At 52.8% G+C, this 17,236-nt stretch overlaps 2 protein-coding genes across 4 annotated transcripts in view; one reads left to right on the plus strand and one right to left on the minus strand.

The window, feature by feature from the left end:
- The window catches only part of DRC1 (dynein regulatory complex subunit 1), an 88,779-nt gene extending 78,435 nt beyond the window's left edge, over positions 1-10,344 (plus strand). Inside the window, exon 18 of the mRNA XM_069582826.1 lies at positions 10,295-10,344. The gene's annotated coding sequence lies outside the window, so the exon portion shown is untranslated. The remainder of the gene's footprint in view (positions 1-10,294) is intronic.
- Positions 1-17,236, minus strand: part of OTOF (otoferlin) — an 89,882-nt gene that overhangs the window by 36,489 nt on the left and 36,157 nt on the right. For 2 of the 3 annotated variants that reach the window (XM_069582821.1, XM_069582819.1), the window contains exons 5-7: positions 15,301-15,482; positions 1,873-1,946; positions 297-423 (exon numbers count right to left, since the gene is read on the minus strand). In XM_069582821.1, coding sequence (XP_069438922.1) covers positions 297-423; positions 1,873-1,946; positions 15,301-15,482 — 383 coding nt within the window. Of the gene's footprint in view, positions 1-296; positions 424-1,872; positions 1,947-8,496; positions 8,542-15,300; positions 15,483-17,236 lie in introns of all 3 variants that reach the window. The other variant, XM_069582820.1, reaches the window with a different exon arrangement.

The raw sequence follows: 17,236 nt of genomic DNA on the forward strand, positions 1-17,236 counted from the left end.
GGGAGAACTAACCAATGGCGGAAGTAAAAAGAGGCAGGTCATTAGGTCAACAGATTCAAGTGTTGGGCAGCCCTGTGATTTCCCTTTGCCCAGAGGTATTCAATGACCTGGGAACAGCCCCCTGCCTCTGCAGGGAGGGAGGTGAGGGAGACATCCAGGAAAAGAAGAAAGGGGCAAAGTTAGGAAGGAGCTGTCCATGGGCTCTGATTCTTCTCCACCTCAATTCCAAACACAGCAAGCTAGGCCTGCCTGACCTGGTGAAGCCAACCAGGGCTGCGAGGCTCCTGCCCACTTACCGCTTGTTGGAGACGTTGGTGGTGAGGGCTGTGACAGATGCTAGTGACACGGAGTCAGGGTCCAGCCCATCCCCCAGCCGAATGGCCAGGCGGTCAAGGTCCTCCATCTCCAGCACAGCTGGTTCATCTGGGGAAGAGGGAGGACTAGTTAGGTGGACTGGATGGTGGGCTAGTGATGGTATTTCCTCTTTTGCTTTGGCATCCAGGAAGCTAATAGTCAATTTCCAGGTTTACTTGGTGGCATTTACTTAGAATGTTATAGTCTGCATATCTGCAGTGCTTCTGACCTAATTTTGATCTTTAACAGATATTGTATCTGGCCTTGCCTTTTAATTTTAATTGAATATAACTCATCCCTGGAGAAGGAAATGACAACCCACTCCAGTACTCTTGCCTGGGAAATCCCATAGAAGGAGGAGCCTGGAAGGCTATAATCCATGGGGTTGCAAGAGTCAGACATGACTAGTGACTAAACCACCACAACAATTCACTTATGCAAGTACTGAATATCCTTTGTGGAAGAAGGTTAGGAATACAGAATCCATACTTATGTATCTTTTATCAATGGCTACCATTTACTGAGTGGCTACTACATGTCAGGCACAGTGCTAGGCACTTTATACACATATCTCTAGCCCTCATAATTTTCATAGTCATATCTTGCCAATATAGGTACTATTCTCACATCACAGATAAAGAAATGGAGACTCAGGAAGGAACTTATCTTTATAAAATAGCTGAAGGACTTCAGAACCTAACCCTGTACTGATGTGTATTAATCCAATGAGATGAAGAAATGACGATTCTGAGAAGCTACCCAAGGATGATGGGTTTGAGTCTCAGCCAGCAACTCTACCCTCTCCAATCTAGGAAGGAGAAAGGCACAGCTGGAATATACATGGGAACAAAAGATAAGGAGAGAGATTCTGGGACCAGTGGGCCACACGGGGGATGCTGGGAGAGAAGCCAGGAGCCCTGAGGATGGTGGACGTGTGATTCACAGACCTGGCTTAGAAAGCTACACACAGATCCACTGTACTTCCATTTCTTCCCTTAAACAGGTGTCGTGTCCCCTCACCAGTGCCACAGGCCACTCCAGTCTTCCAGACCCACCCACCCCAAGGTGGTCCCTGCAGCCCCCTGAGAGGGAACTGGGTAAATGTTGGGCAGAGAGTCCTGCCATGGAGCAGGCATTCTCAGGACTCTGATTTTCCCAAAGAAAAAGGAATTGGCCAAATTATTTTCTTCCTTTTTTTTGTTATTCCCTCCTCTGATTAAAAATCCCTAGGCTTCTGTGCGAAGAATGGAAGCCAAGAGGGCAGGAGCCCACTAGACAGAGGTCTCTGCTGCTGCTGTTTTAGATCGGAGGAAATGTGGTACCCACCTCCAGCCCTTGGAGAGCCCCCTCCTGGACGACCACTCTTACCAATGGGAGGCCAGGCCCCTCCCAGGTGGCTCCTCTGGCCAATAGCAGGAGAGCCCAATGGGCTGCTGCCCGCGGAGAGGAGGGGTTTCGTCCCTGGCAGGTGCGGAGAGAGGGGTGAACTAGACCTTGGTCGGGGGCACGCATCCATACCTTGTCTTTGGGGTTCCTCCTTGTGAAGCCGGTTCTTGCCGAGCTTCATGGCGGAGAACACGCTCCTCCCGGCTCTGTGAGGGGGCAGCCAGAATGAGGTGGAGAGAGATGGACGTCAGGAGGAAGACACAGACGACAGAAGAGCAAAACCCGAGAGAACTCGTAAGGGAAGGGAAAATCCAAGCTCCAGCCCCTTACCTACTGGTCCCGAGATATCCTGGGGGCCAAATTTCCCAAACTGGGAGCCCTGAAGGAGAACTAGGGCAGAGGAACCTCCCTCATATCCTCCTTCCCCATGCCTTCACATCATTAAGGAGCAGGTTGGGGACGGCAACCACAAGAAGGTGGCCTTCAGGTGGAAAAAACTGTTTCAGCTGAAGCCCGTCAGGGTCCTAATCCCAGCCCCCTCAGTTCAGTCTTAGAGCTCTGAGCCCCACCAGGGGGCAAGGCTCATCCTCTCCCACCGTGTGCGCCGTGCTTTGGCTGGACGGAAAGAAAGTCAGACAATGAGAGTCAAACATCAGAAGAGAAGGGCAGAGACAGGACTCAGAGGGGCAGAGCTGATGAGCAGGTAGGAGGTGTGGTTGAAACTAGCTGCTTAGTTCTCAGACAGCCCTGGTACTCAAAGCCTGCCTTTGTATCCTTGGATTCTCCTTGGTCCCCAGTGAAAAGGAGATGGGCCCTTTCCTGTCCCCACCTTTGGTCCTGCTTTTACCCTTTTTGCCTGTCCTTTCTCACTCCAGGCAGCCCCCCGCCAACCCCGCTCCCCGCCACCTCCTGCCAACCTCCAGGAATGCATGGCAGGCTCCATAGTTCCTACCTCTTCCTCCGTTGGTCTGGCCTTGTGACCCCAGATGAAGGGCCTTGCAGTCAGGAGAGCTAAGGAAAGGGGGCAGGGGGTCCTTACTGTCTCTCCAGTGATGTCCCTGCAGCCAAGCTTGCGATCCTAACTCCAGGAGGGACCAGGAGTAGGACCAGCAGGGGGTAAAGTGCAGTATTCCATTACCCTGTCAATATTGCATGAGCTGGACACCTGACTCCCTGCACTTCCCATTCTCCCTCCTCCTGGCTCTGCCCCTGTCAACCTGGGCCCCATCCCTAGGTGGGGCAGGGTGCAGACTCTAACCCTGAGCTCACCTATAGCAGAGCCCACCCATCTTTGGGTCAGGCATCTCCCAATGGAGGTTTGGCTATGGTTCCCCAAGAACTCCTGTTCTTTATGTTGGGTCATGTGAGAGTCTGGAAAACCTTCTGTCCTTGTAGAGATGGCCTAGAGACTTCAAGCCCCTCTACTTAGGGTTGGGGAGCCAATCTCATCCTCCAAACCTGGCCCTAATCTAGGGACACTGGCATCTTCATGGTTTCTAAAAAGGCATGAGGCAGATGGAGGAAGGTTGGGGTAACATTGATCTCTTTGTATTTTACAGCATCATGTTATCTGGGGACATATCAACAGGAGGAGAGGGAAAGAAGTCACTCTAAAAAAAGAAAACCAAAGCCTTTGGAATTGTCTTTAAAAGTTTATCCCCAGTAAGAGACAATAGAACTTTCCTTGAGCAACTAATCTGGGCCAAAGACTTTTCCAGATGTTTGCTGATTTCATCTTCATGGCAGTCCTGGGAGTGACTGCAGTCCCAAGTGTCCTGGGAGGGCCATATGCTTCTCCTCTTTCAAACCACGAAAAACCTGAGGCTCACAGAGTTGGGATGGAAGCTCCCATTTCCCTGGGTGGCAGTACTTCCAACTGCATCCTTGATACTGTAGGGTTGCACTTCTCTGGGGGTGTGAATCCCACATCCTGACCATTGGGAATGGTGGTAGAAAGTCTCCAAGAACCAGCACATCTTGCTGATGAGGAAAGATGTCATCTTGAAGAGTCCCAGGGACCATGTTTACAGAGTGGGGACTCATGGAAAAATAATCTAAGCATCAATATATTTTGGGGAGAGAAGGCTATAAATATTAAATCACCGGTGACCTAACACTGAACAGATCAATGTTCATCCTATGAGCAGTCATAGGATGGTGAGAAAGGAACCGTCTTGCCTGGCTTACAATGCACCATCCTGTGAGATTTCTCCCTGCTTGGTGGCCTTCAGGGCAGGGGTGCCACCTGTAGTCCAACTCTGCAACAGGAAGTGAGCCTAGTGGGGCCCTGTCTCTGCTTCCTGTCTCAGTGTTTGGGTTTCCTTTCCTCCCAGCCTTGCTGCTCTCCTGGATAACCGAGGAGTGTCCTGGAGGGCCCTGTGCTGACCATGTACAATCACTTCTTGGCTGTGGCATCCTTAGAGTCTCCAGCCCCAGTCCATGTGTGACCTACATGCTGCCATCACACACAGTCTGCTCTAGCCACACAGTCCCCATCCCCTGACCCCCACCCCCGCCTTGATGTCCCCTAGGAAAATGCTCTGAGATGGTAGGTCAGAGACAGGTGTCAGGTTAGAGTAGGCCCTGCCTGGAGAAGCCAGCTACTCTGCATCCTGGGTTGGGTGGGATCTACCCCTGCTGCCTGAGGCCCAGAGGAAGTTTGGGTGGCAGGGAATTGTGGATTTCTGATGCTGATCCCAAGGACCCATCCAAGTGGAAAAGGGCCTGAGGCTTCCCTTAGGCAGTTATGGCCCTTGAATTTGAAAGTCACTTTATTCCTTAAAACAAACATATTTGGAAGCAAACATTGAGACTTTAAAAAAAAATCTATACTTATTCAACCATTGTCTACCCCAAAGTGAAAGTGTTAGTTGCTCAGTCGTGCCTGACTCTTTGCGACCCTATGGATTGGGGCCCTCCAGGCTCTTCTGTTCTTGGGATTCTCCAGGCAAGAATACTGGAGTGGGTTGCCATTTCCTTCTCCAGGGGATCTTCCTAACCTAGGGATCAAACCGGGATCTCCTGCATTGCAGGCAGATTCTTAACCATCTGAGCCACCAGGGAAGCCTGACTATTGTCTACCAGACCCTGAAGCAATTCAAAGAAGAAACTCCTCTCCCTAGACTTTGCATAATTTTAACTATCTTAAGTGGATAAGCTCATTGATGGGACTCCTGTGTGTCTGGGAGTATCTCAAAATGGAGACATCCTTTAAAAAAATGCATAATGTGTAGGATAAGTGTAATTCCCAGATCCTTACTGTAGGCTCTGGACCTATTTGTTTCTCTTAGACCTGCTTTTCATTCCTGTGAACTGTGGGTAGTAGAGCATGATCTCATTAGCTATCACTGCTCTTTGTAATCTTCTGATTGATGACACATCATAATTCTCTATAGAAAAAGATTTTGGGCTTCCCTGGTGGCCCAGTGGTAAAGAATCCATTTGCCAATGCAGGATACACGGGTTCGATCCCTGGTTCCAGGAAGATCCCACATGCTGCAGAGCAACTAAGCTGCTGTGCCTCAACTACTGAACCTGTGCTCTAGAGCCCAGGAGCTGAAACTACTGAGCCCATGTGATGAAACTGCTGATACCTGTGTGTCCTGGGGCCCGTGCTCTGCAACGAGAGAAGCCCCTGCAATGAGAAGCCCATGCACCACAACCAGAGAGTAGCCCCCACTCGCCACAGAAAAAAAGTCCTCGCAGCAATGCAGACCCAGCATGGCCAACAAAGTAATTTTTTTATGAAAAAGCTTTTCCTGCTTATCAATTCGCAGAAAACAGCATGCCTATTTCTCTTGGCAAAGGGTAAAGGTTATTTTTAAAATAAATGTTAATCAGGGAATTTTAAAGATTACTCACTTTGTATTAAAGATTTGGATTTCAAAAAAGGTAAATTGTTGGTTAGGTTACCGATCTACTGATGTTTGTTTGTTCTAAATTCTGCATTTTGTCTAGAAGCTTGTCCAACTGCTAAAGATAAAGTATGGTTAGAAACAGACAAATACAACAAGCCAATAATCAACTTGGTGTAAAATCACTTTGCAGCCAAGTGGCTCCTTATTCATAGCTGCATGAAAACAGGAAAAGCAGGAAGCCGGGGAGGTGGGCTTCTCAGGACCCTCTGAGGGTTTGTGGTCACATCTGAGCTTTCCCATCACTGGATTCATGGCAGTCATAATGATACGCACCCACAATTTAGACTGCTGGTTCTCTCTAGAAAGAAGGCTTTAAAGTTAGTTCACTCATTTTAAACTCTTTTTTTTTCATTTATGGGCCTAATGATTTCTTTGCTTGTTCCATGGCTCACAACTAGAAGAATGTTTATGTGGTTGGGTAAACCTCCTTGGGGAGAGGCTGGAACTCTTCAATGATGACTTGGAGACATTCGCCAAACTAGACTGTGTGAGCTGAGTCCCATTCAGTCAGGTGTCTGTGTTATCCTGGAGGTTGTGACTTAGAGGAGTGGGACTGGAATTGAACCAGCTGTAGGCCGTGGCTCTCCAGGGCTTCTGCCCTCCACCCACAAGCAGTGAGAACTGTCTGGGCTCATTAGCTCAGTTCAGCTCAGTCCAGTTACTCAGTCATGTCTGACTCTTTGCGACCCCATGGACTGCAGCTTGCCAGGCCTCCCTGTCCATCACCAACTCTCAGAGCTGAGCTCATTAGCTCAGTCCTCAGGTAACTGGGAGAAACAAACTCCTACCTAAGAGATGGCTTCCCTGGTGGCTCAGAAGGTAAAGAATCTGTCTGCAATGCAGGAGACCCAGGTTTGATCCTTGGGTCAGGAAGATCCCCCGGAGAAGGGAATGGTAACCCACTCCAGTGTTCTTGCCTGGAGGATCCCCTGGACAGAGAGGAGCCTGACGGGCTAAGTCCATAGGGTCACAAAGAGTTGGACACAACTGAGTGACTAACTTTACCTAAGAGACACAGGATTTGTGGGAATAGAGATTTCCTTTTATTTCTCCTCAGTAGAGTCAGAAGCTAACAAGTCTTGCCGCACAATAACCTTTCAGAGATTTAAAACACAGCTTCCCACAGCTTTTCTTCTTCAAGCTAAAGAATTTTGACTTATTTAATCTCTTTTTAGAAATCCCTAAGGCTCTACACATTAAGATAAGAATAATAAATGCCAGTTATGTGAATTGGAAATGGCAGAACATTAGGATGGGGTCTTGCTAGGGAACCAGCATTTACTGTGGGCCTACTACATGCTCTCACTGAGGCACTCCTTCATCCAGTTGTGGCCAAAGAGGTCAGGTCAGTCTGAATCCCTTGGGGTCCAGCCCAGGACAGACTGCAGAGCTGGAAATCAAGAAGGATCTTAGAGCATTGCTGATCTCAGACAGAGAGGCTAGGGGACTGGCAGCTTGTTTGGATCTCAAACAAACCTTTTATGTCTGATTGTCCATGTAGAAACCTGACCCCAAGCTCTCTCCCTAGGTGGGATCCTGAGCTCAGCATCTGCCATCATCTCCCACAGCCCCCGAGATCTGGTTCCCTGGCTCCCTCTCCAAACCTGATACACGCTCAGCCTGCGGCTTCTTCCCTTGTTTGTAACCTGGCAACTCTCTGACCCTTTGGGTCTCTGGGCCTGAGTTTCCCCTCTCAGTGCTGCTGCCTTGTCATCATGTGTTTTTTGCTCATGTGTAACAAGTGGGAGTTGGAATTCATGCTTTCCTTAAACGAGGCTGCGAGTCCCTGGGATCTTAATGCAAGCAGTACCCCAAGCCCGCATCAGCGCTCATCACTTCAGACTCCTGTACACACAATTCTGCTGTCGCCATGCTAACCTCAGGTCGATTGATTTTTAACTTATTTTGGACCACTGTTCTGAGCAAATCTCTTAACATCTCTGGGGCTCAGTTTCCCTATCTGGAAAATAAAGACCACACTCCTGGCTTTTTGGCTTTTGTTGGTGTGTTTGGAGAACTGAGAGTGTAATCAAGCACTCTAAGCTTCCTGGGCCTACTGTAAACTCTGGGTCAGGAGTTAAATGCCCTGGGTTTTATTTAGTCTCAGCTCTGCTCCTCTTCTGGGACTCAGATCTGTCATCTGCAAGAACGGGTGTTGAAGCAGAGGCCCCCTCCAGTGTGCTCAACCCTGACTGCCACTCCCCTTGTGAATTCCCTGTGATGCTAGAAGGTCCTTGAGGTGACGCAAGCTCTGGGGGAGCCTGGGGGACCCACTTGTCACTCCCCCCGCCATCAGGCCTTGAGACTTCCCAATACCTTGTGGTGGCCCCTCCCCATCTGGAGGCACCTCCTCTTTCCCTCTGGGGAATGGAGACAGTGAAGACCACCGGAGGGGGGTCATCCCTCCTTAGCTTTCTGGGCTTCATGTTCCAGCCACCCCCTGTGGCCACTCAGCACCCAGAATTTGTCCTCCTTGGGCCTCTGCCACATGTCCATCTGCCCGGCCCTGCCTTGGTACCAGGAGGAGGTGGGTTTTGGCCTCATGGGCTGTCTTTACTCCCTCCCTCGCAGGAAAGCCTGCCCACAGGGACGGGGGACTGAGCAGGGAGGTGGAGGAGGAATCGAGACACTGAAAGGAGGGAGGAGGGAGTGGAAACCATAAGGCCCGCCTCCACCCTGACACCTCCTGCCCCGCGGCCAGATGGAGAGACCTCCCTCGCCCTGCCTTCGCCCAGTGCTGTCTCCACTCGGAGCTGGGCCCCCCGCCACCTGCACTCTGTGCTGGGGACCCTTCCCTCTGACGAGCCCCACGGGCTCCACCCTGGCCTGGGACACCTACTTGTGCTCACCATCTCTGCCTCCCTTGGTCTTCTCTCTGCCTTTGCTGAGTAGGAGGAAGAAATGAGGAGACAATGGGGACGTGTGTGAGAGGGTGTGAACCAGAGTCACTTGCAGACTTAGTCCCTGACCCTGCTGACCCTCATGGTCCCGGGGGGCCTCCTTGTCCCAGAGACTCTGCATCCCATAGCGTCTCATGTCAGCAAGCCTGAGCCTGCAGGGCAGGGGTCCCACATCCCTGGGCTCTACCTTGGGGGTGGGGGGCTGTAATCCTGATTCTGCGAGAGGAGCTCTCAGGAGTGGGCCTCCAAACCCAGGAGAACCTGGAACCTTGGTGACAGAGGAGGCTGCAGGGTCCCGGGATCTCCCCCGCCCCCGCCCGCCAGGTCAGGGTCTGGTGAATTCAGGATGCGGGTTGCAGGTGCCACAGGGAACACAAGGTTAGATGAGCCAGGCCATGCCCCAGGCCCGGGCCACCAGGCTCTCTTCCTCAGGCTTGATCCCCCCCAATGGAGTAAAGGGCTCCTAGGCTCTGAGGAACTCAGAGAAGAAAGGGGGGCCCAGGATGTTCTGGCTCTGCAGCAATAAGCCAGCTGTGGCTCCAGGGTTCAGAGCAGGGCTCCTCCTCCTCCTTAGGGAGACTTCCAGAAAGCCCTTCTGGAATATTCTCTCACTGCTTCCCTGATGCTGGCACATTCCCGCCCCACCCCTCCTCACACACTCCAGGCCTCTGGGCTAGCAAAGGGGCCTGCACAGGTCTACACTCTCAGTGTAGAAATGGAGAAGGGAAAAGCCCCTCTTTTTGTGGAAAATAATACTCTGATTTTACTACAACCACTTTAGTGACTACAGCTAGCATTAATATTAGTAACTGTACAGCCCTGAGTGGCCTGCCCTCAATCACTCAGCCCACAAGGGTGAGGATGACAGGTTTGACCTCATGGTCATCCTTGTTGCTAGGGGACCCCTCCCTGAATCCCCGCACAGGCGTGACTTTCCTCCTAGAGTCCACACTGTGTTTTTAGTGTTCCAGTGTGGCCAGGTAAGTTTTGTTCTTCAGTCAACACAGACACACACACACACACACACAAGCTCTTTCTCTCCCTCTGTCTCAGCTTCACTCACCTCTTCCTCAGGCTCCCACCCCCAGCGCTCGTCTGTACAGTTAGAAGCAACCATGGGGTGGGGGTAGGGAATCAAAACGGCGGCCTCTGAGCTGAAGAGGACCCCTACCTCAGGTGAAGTGGCTGAGCTTGGGAGGAGTCTCCTGAGCACCGCTTCACCACAGATCTCACCTTGGCCTTGACCCTAGCTCCTCTGGGCTGCTTGGGAGCGGCTGCAGCTCTGGAGCTCAGCCTGGTGGAGGGAGATGAGGGGAGGGGTCTTGGGAACCCTGCACTCTGGGGGTGAGGCTGAGTGTGCTGACCCACCCCCCCCCCCCCACACACACGTCTATGCATACCCTGGGGCACATGCCCTGTGCGCATCTCTGTCAGAGCTCCCAGCCATGCACACATGCCTGCTGCCCCCTGGCCCCAGACATAGGAGGGAGGTCTCCAAGGGTCTCCACTGGAGTAGAAGAATGACCCAGAAGGAGAACAAGAAAAGTGACTCCCTCCCTCCCCTCCCCTAGGATGAGACCCAGCAGAGGCACCCTTACATCTCCAGGGACACCAGGAAGGGCTGTGGGCAGGAGGAGGGCCGTAGGGCCAGGCAGGTGGACAAACTGAGGAGTCTTGGAATACACCTCTGCAGCTTCGAGATTAAAGCTGGGTTCCCTTCTTTGTCCTTTCTAACAGGGGATCCTTACCAGAACCCGGTGGCGTGTGCAGCACATCCGTGTCCCCCAGAGATAGAATGTACATGCATGTAAGCGTGTGAAAACACTCGGGCACTTGAGTGTGTGTGCCTGTGTGGGTGTTCAGGGCTGAAGTCTCTTCTCTCCTCAGACACCGGGGCAGGTGTACACTGACATACAGGGACCCAGAACCCCGACGTTTTGCTGCTGAGAACAAAGTGCCCCTGGAGTTAGTAATTCATTCCCTCTCTCTGCAGCACTGACGGCAAGGGAGGCGAGGGTAGGGAGGCGAGGGAGCCCTGTGAGTGGCTGAGAGCCCGGCCTGGGGCCCAGGTGGCGGTGAGGCTCTGGCTGTGGGCAGATTTGTTGATAGGGCCCTTGGGGTGGGATGTGGTGACAATATCTGAGAAGGATCTTGGGCCAAAAAGTCAGATGCTGCTCGGAGTAGAACAAGTTGTGGTGGGGTGACATGGAGACTGTGGGAAGGGAGGAGGAAGGAAGGGGACCCTGGCTGAGCACCGGCCACGGGCCAGCACTGTCAGCCAACAGGGACTAGACAAGCAGACGGAGTGACTCAGAAGGCATGTGACTGGCCAGGACCTGGGATTGATGGACCGTAGGAGGAGAGGGCTGATGGGAGGCAAGGGGTGCTGGTGGCGGTAGGTTGGGGCCTGGGGGGCAGAGCTGCCAGCTGCTTCCCTGAGGTCCAGTGGGAGGAACTTCCGGGAAGATCCCTACGGCCTTGGCAGTGTACAGGAGTATCTGCAGAGGCCCCTTCCAGGAGGGAGGGTGAGATGGCAGGAGCCCAGCAGGGGGAGTCAGGCCCTTGAAGGAGACCCCCACATCATCGCCTCTGCCCTCCAAGGAATGGATATCTCTTGCCACCAGTCCTGAGCTTGAGGCTGCTTCCTGCCATACATTCCACAGCCCCCCTCCCCGGCCTCTTCAGCCTGCACCCCACCCAGCCACAACCAACAGGGAGGAGTGGATTCCCGCACCAGACCCTTGTGGGTCCAGACAACCAGGCGAGACACCGCTGCATCAGTGAGTCGTTGGGAAAACAACAGAGGGGCGCCCTGTAGTTTGGGCACCTTGACCTACAAGGGGATGGGCCTTCCCAGGAGGGGCTGCGGGCTGGAGGGCCAGTGCAGGTGAGGGCGGGCTTGGCGTCAGAGCTGAGACACATGCTCCCTTTTCCCTGTCCCTTTGTTGGCCACATTCTCTCAGAATGGCTCTCTGGCCCTGAAGCCAGTGACTTCCTCCCGACCCCACAGCTGACAGGCCTGGCTGGCTGGCACCTACGTGAGGAGGGTGAGACACATTGAGGGTTGCGAGACCAAATTCAGGTTCTCCTCAGAACCCCACACTTCTTGACCGAGGCCCCAGAGGCCCCTGTAGGCAGCTACCGGAAAGTGCAGCAAAGCCCAGGTTCTCTATACCCACCCCAGTCTGCCGGCTGCATGGCCAGACCTGGCCGGAGAACGCGTGGCAGCGACACCACCCCGGGGCATTCTCAGGGTCTGTGCTGGCGGCCCCCACAAGGCCGGAAATCCATGCTCACACTCAGCCAGCCCCTCCAGTGCAGGCCGGTGGCCCTGGGAAGACCAGGAGCTCTGTCTGCAGTCTTCAACGTCTTCCCATTCCCAGTCCCCAGAGAAACCCCTCCTCTCACTCCTGCTTCCTGCCGCTGCCCTGGGAGAGGCTGTGTGAGGGTCAGGAGAGGTGGGAAAGCCAGGTCATGGCGTGAGGAAGGATGGGACACCCTCTCTGTCTCCGAATTCCTGGGGCCCAGGACCATCTGCAGGTCCAGGACCAAAGCCCTGCAGGCTTGCCTGCATCGTCTCACTGCTCCTTCCAGCAGCACCCTGGCCTACTTGTGGGTGGAGAGAGGGTCTCGTTCAACATTGCCTGAGCTGCAGCAACGCTGCTGCTGTCTTGGCTGCCCAGAACTCTGGAGGATGGCTCCCCGTGTGCTCCCCACAGGACCCAGAGAACCTCTGCCTCCCTCTGGACGTCGGAGCTGGGGGCGGGGAGCCAGGATGCACAACCCACTGTTGTTATTGACCCAGAAGGCTAGTGATTTTCCCAAAGCCACTCAGTCAGTCAGTGGCAGCAGGACACGACTTCCTGGGGCTCAGCTCCCCTGACTCAGGGCCAGCGTTCCTTTCCCTGAGGTTGATGGCCCTCGAGAGGCATCCAGTCTGTCCCCAGAAAGCTCTTTCTTAGAGTTTTCTTAAAGCCCACTGTTAGTCTCAGACAAGCTGTTTGCTCTCAGGGAACAGAAGATGGGGATCTGATGGCACCCTCAGTGTTCTTGTCCCCATGCTTGCTCCCCTGCCAGGAGCCAGTGTGAGGAATTCCACCCGTGACAAGGTCATGCGGCAGAACTCTGATGGCAAGGCTAATCAGACCTCAGGTTTTCCCCCTGGTATTTCCTGAGCATGTACCCCCCAAAATAAGAATCTGCCTGCTTTCCCACTCTTCTGATATTCTCTGGAAAAAGTCAAATCAGGGCTTTAGTCTTCTGCATTTGAAATGGATGTTTCAGTTAAACCCCTCTGATAGCTCTCTAGCTTCCCTAACAGGTTCCCCCGGAACTCTTACAGCTTGTGAACTGCTTACAGCCCCTCAAACGGGGGGAGGCGCAAAGCTTAAAAACATCTTAAAGATACAGAGCCTTTTCTAAAGAGCCAAAAATCATATTGGTGACAGGATTTCACTGTTGACTCAATGATTGCTGCCAGGCCTCCATATTCTTTATCTTTTAGGCACCTGGGAGGATGTTAATCAATGTAAATGGGATATGGAAAAGGATATATAATAGTTTTGATTTTAGCAACACTAGACTTTTGAGTTAATTACTTTTCTTTTGTTATAATCACTGTACTCATTTTACTTGTTATAAATAGCTATATCTTTGCTATATAAGAATGTAACTTTATTTAGTGCTTTCTGAGAGTGGCACCAGACTTTGGGAAGAACAACACAAATAAGTCTTCTGGTTGACAAACCCTTATCAGAAAAAAAAAGGCTGTAAAATGTTAATTGGCCCTTTTGGCCGGAAGATGATGTAAATCACCTAAGACTTGTGTATACAACTAGGTATGCAGAGAGAAAAGCCTGGTTTTGATAAGAGTCTGGGCTGCTAACGCTGCATAACTTTGTATTACCCATTGATCTCTATGTATAATCAAAAGTATAAAAGGCCTTGAAGGACAATAGAGGGGGGGCCAGTCATTGGAAGGACTGGTTTCCTCCGTGTCTCCTCTTTACTCTAATTTCAGGCTGAATTCCCATCTGGGGCGTGGAGGCTCGCCATGTATACTTACTTGTCCTGGCTTCTAAGATCCGTAAGAGAGAGAGCCCAAGGCGGGGCACTCTCCAATATTCAAATGGACGCTGGTGGCCTAACGTAGATGGTGCAAGCTCCTTGTCTGGAACTTTATTGGCTTTCCACGTAAACCAAGTTATTCAGCCTCTTTTCTCCACTTAATTTTCCTTATTTCTTCCTAATCTAATCTTATATTAATAAATAAATAAGTTTTTTCCTCGCCTACTCCGTCTCCCCTTCGAATCACCCTGGATCCACCGGGGCTGGACCCCGGCACTCCCCACTGGGTCCCTTCTCCTCTTTTTACCCTTTCCAGACCAATTCCTAACCCTCTGCATTGTCCAGCCAACAACCTGTTTGTCACCAGCCCTCATGTGGGTAGCACTTGGCACCCCAGTTATAGCCTGACTCTCCATCAATCCCTGGGCTCTCCCAGCAATAGGGTAGGGGTTCCTACTGTCCTGGGCCCCCTTGTAGAGGTAGCAGTGATGGGCCAAGGGTCACAGGCTGATAAATGGCAGAGCTGGGACTCTGGTCTTTGTCTCCTGAGGCCAGATTGTATGTCCTTTCCATGCCACCCAGCCTGGAGTCTAAGGAGGACCGGCTGCAAACTTGCCTGGGTGATACCGCCCACCCCATGGCTGGCCTGGAGGTGAAGGCCCAGTAACATTTGCTGCAGGCATGGTTCCTTTGATCTTATTACTGTTACTCCTCACTTGGCTCCCAGGGTCTTAAGCTTATGTGTATGTGTGTGTCTGACTGTCTGTCTGTCTGTGTGCAGGTGGGGGTGGGTAGTCCAAGGGCAAAAAAGGAAAATGTATTCATACAACTAAAATATAAAATTTAATTACCCGAATTTAGAATCTGTGTCTTTTTCAGGACAAGCACTGAATAAATTTCACTTGGAAAGGACAGGGTGGAAGGAAATGGGAGGGAGATGTTTCCAGTGGGAGGGGAACCACCCCTCTCTCCAAACTCCTCCCCATCCTTCTGAGGCACCGCTGACTTACCTGTGTCACACACTATTTCCAGTGACCTGAGGAGTGTGTTTTACCAGCCTCTCTGAGCCCTAAGAGTAGTACAGTTGCACTTCTCTGTTTGGAAACAGTGCATTTGGACCCAGCATCCTGTCCTCTGTGTGTGGCTGGACTTTGCAGATGTGACTCCTGGATACCGAGGGTGCCGGATGCCATCCTCTCAACTGAAGAGAGGCCAGGTCCCGACCAGGACTGCTGGCTTCACCCCGGCCGGAAGGGACCCCCGCCCTTCCCTTGTGTCTTCACTGAGCCAGGCTGCCTGGGGCTAGTCTGGCGCTGCTGAGTCTTGGGCCAGAGAGATCAGGGCCTCCTCCTGTCCACTTTTCCCTTTCTTTGAGGAGGCCAGAGGTCTAGCCTCTTCTACTCATGTTAGATGCCGCCCTCCCGGAATGTCGCTTCCCTCAGCACAGGGGGAGGCCTGGCCCCTGGGCCTGATTCCAGACACTCTGCTGCCTCCCCAGTGAGTTCTGGAGTTGGGGGTGAGGGGAGGCTGCAGAAACCCCTTCCCTCCTCTTGTATTGACTCTCCAGCAACTTGGCTCTGTGCTCCGAGCCCAGCCAGGCCTAGAGGGGCCTTCTAGGGGCCCCAGGCCCCAGGCACACTCCCTGTGTCTTGGGGAGACAGGGCCCAGCCTGTTACCTCCGGAAACTCTTCTCGCCTGATGGCCGGGAGCTGGGGCGGGAGCCGGGTAGCAGCCCATCTGTCTCTTGGCTGTCCTTCTCTTCCTCGTGAAGGGACTCCTCCCCCAGGAAGTCCCCGTCATCCCAGGAGCCCACCGTGCCATCTGCGGCCTGATACCGGACCTCCACACACAGGCTGGTCTGGAGGAGAGAGGGGTGCTGAGCGGCTGGGATGGCAGGAACAATCGTAATCCTGTGGATTCTGCTGCTCCATGATTTTACAAGGTCCTTCCACACCCTTAACTCACTGAAGGAGGGCGAGCTGGGGACAGTCCTCCCACTATGTTCCCATTTTGCAGATGAGCAAACAGAGGCTCAGAAAGACTGACAAGCACAGACTCAGCCTACAGAATGGGCTCTGGCTCCAGATCCTGTTGCACGTGGCTCTCTTCCCACCCCGGTGCCCGAGGTAGGGGGTGGGGGCCCCACCTGGACAGTTGGGCTGGGCTGGGGGTGGGCTCTCTGAGTCCACTGTGCACAGAATCAAGGGCATCCTCCAGTATCCCCAGGGCACAGGTCACCCCCTCGTCCTCAGAACAAGGGTTGCCTGCAGGGACAAGGGGTGGTCTGCCTGAAGTCAGTTGATGTCCCCTCACTCCTGATGATTGTTGGGATGTGATGACATGAACCCTTCAGCAGAGGAGTGCAGACCCTGGGCACCCTCCAAAGGCGTGGTCTCAGCAGTTCTTCCTGCCCGTCTGACACCTACCCTCCTACTCTGGAGAGGAGGTGCCATCTGGTCACCCTGGACTTTTCTCTAGGGGAGTGTGGAGCCCCAGACTTGGACCCATGCTGTGCACTTGAGAATCCTGATTAGGAGTCTTGCTCTGTATCCTCGGGCCACTGCCCTCCTCTCAGCTCTGGTTTCTCCCCAGTGCACAGGGAAGACTCATTCTAATTCCTTCCTCAACCCACGCGGGTGCTAGAACATCTTCTAGACATGCTTGTCCCCTCTCCAAGTCAGGGTTGGCTTGCTCTGGGGACCCCCACAGGCAGCCTTCACTCAGTGAGTGGGCCTCGGGATGCCAGCCTTCCATTTCCCCTGGGAAGGGAAAGATAAACACATTTTCTGAATCCTCACTGCGCTAGTCATCATGGTAAGATGCTTGATGTAAACTCATTTGATCTTCCCAACACTTCAACCTGCCCTACCTAACACATCAGAGAGGTTAAGTTACTTGCTCAAGTCACATAGCTAACAAGAGACGTAGCTGGGATGTGAGCCCAGCCTGGCTGACTTCAAGCCCCACATCCTTCCCACTGAGCAAATGTGGTCCATTTGGTGAGACCAAGCCTGTAATGGCGGGAAAATGGTGGCCTTGGAATCAGAGGTCCGGGGTCCTAGAGTTGATTTTGCTGTTGACCAGCTGTTTGACCTTGGCTAAATCCATTCTTCGTCTAGGACTTCAGAGTTCCCGTCCATAGAATGGGTGGCAGAGGTAGGTGGTGGGTGAGTTGGATAATTTGTAAGTCCTTTCCTCAACTGAATTCCTACAGCTGATTCTAGAAGTACAAGGCCCGGTCTGTGCTGTCTGTCTGTTCCTGCCCATTCCCCCGGTTCTCTCTCATGTTTCACCTCTCACAGTCTCTCCTCTTCCTCTGGACATCTACGTTCCTCTCCGAGTCCTCCGCACCACCGGTGTCTGCAGCTTGTTTTTCTCCCTCTCTCCCTTTGCTGTGGTTGCTGAGACCCCACCCCCCCGATTGCAAGAGGTACCACCCCCCCGATTGCAAGAGGTACCCCCACCCCTGCCTATGCCTATATGTGGAGAGAATTACCTCTTGGGGGCCAAGTGGAGAAGCCCCTTGTTCTCAGCAGGGAAGTGTCTCGAGCCACCAAGGCACTGTGGGAATTTCTGCACCACCCTTGGGGTCCCTGTGGCTGCAGTCCTGCT

Source organism: Ovis canadensis, chromosome 3 (genome assembly GCF_042477335.2).
Source record: "Ovis canadensis isolate MfBH-ARS-UI-01 breed Bighorn chromosome 3, ARS-UI_OviCan_v2, whole genome shotgun sequence".
Classification (NCBI taxonomy): Eukaryota; Metazoa; Chordata; class Mammalia; order Artiodactyla; family Bovidae; genus Ovis; species Ovis canadensis.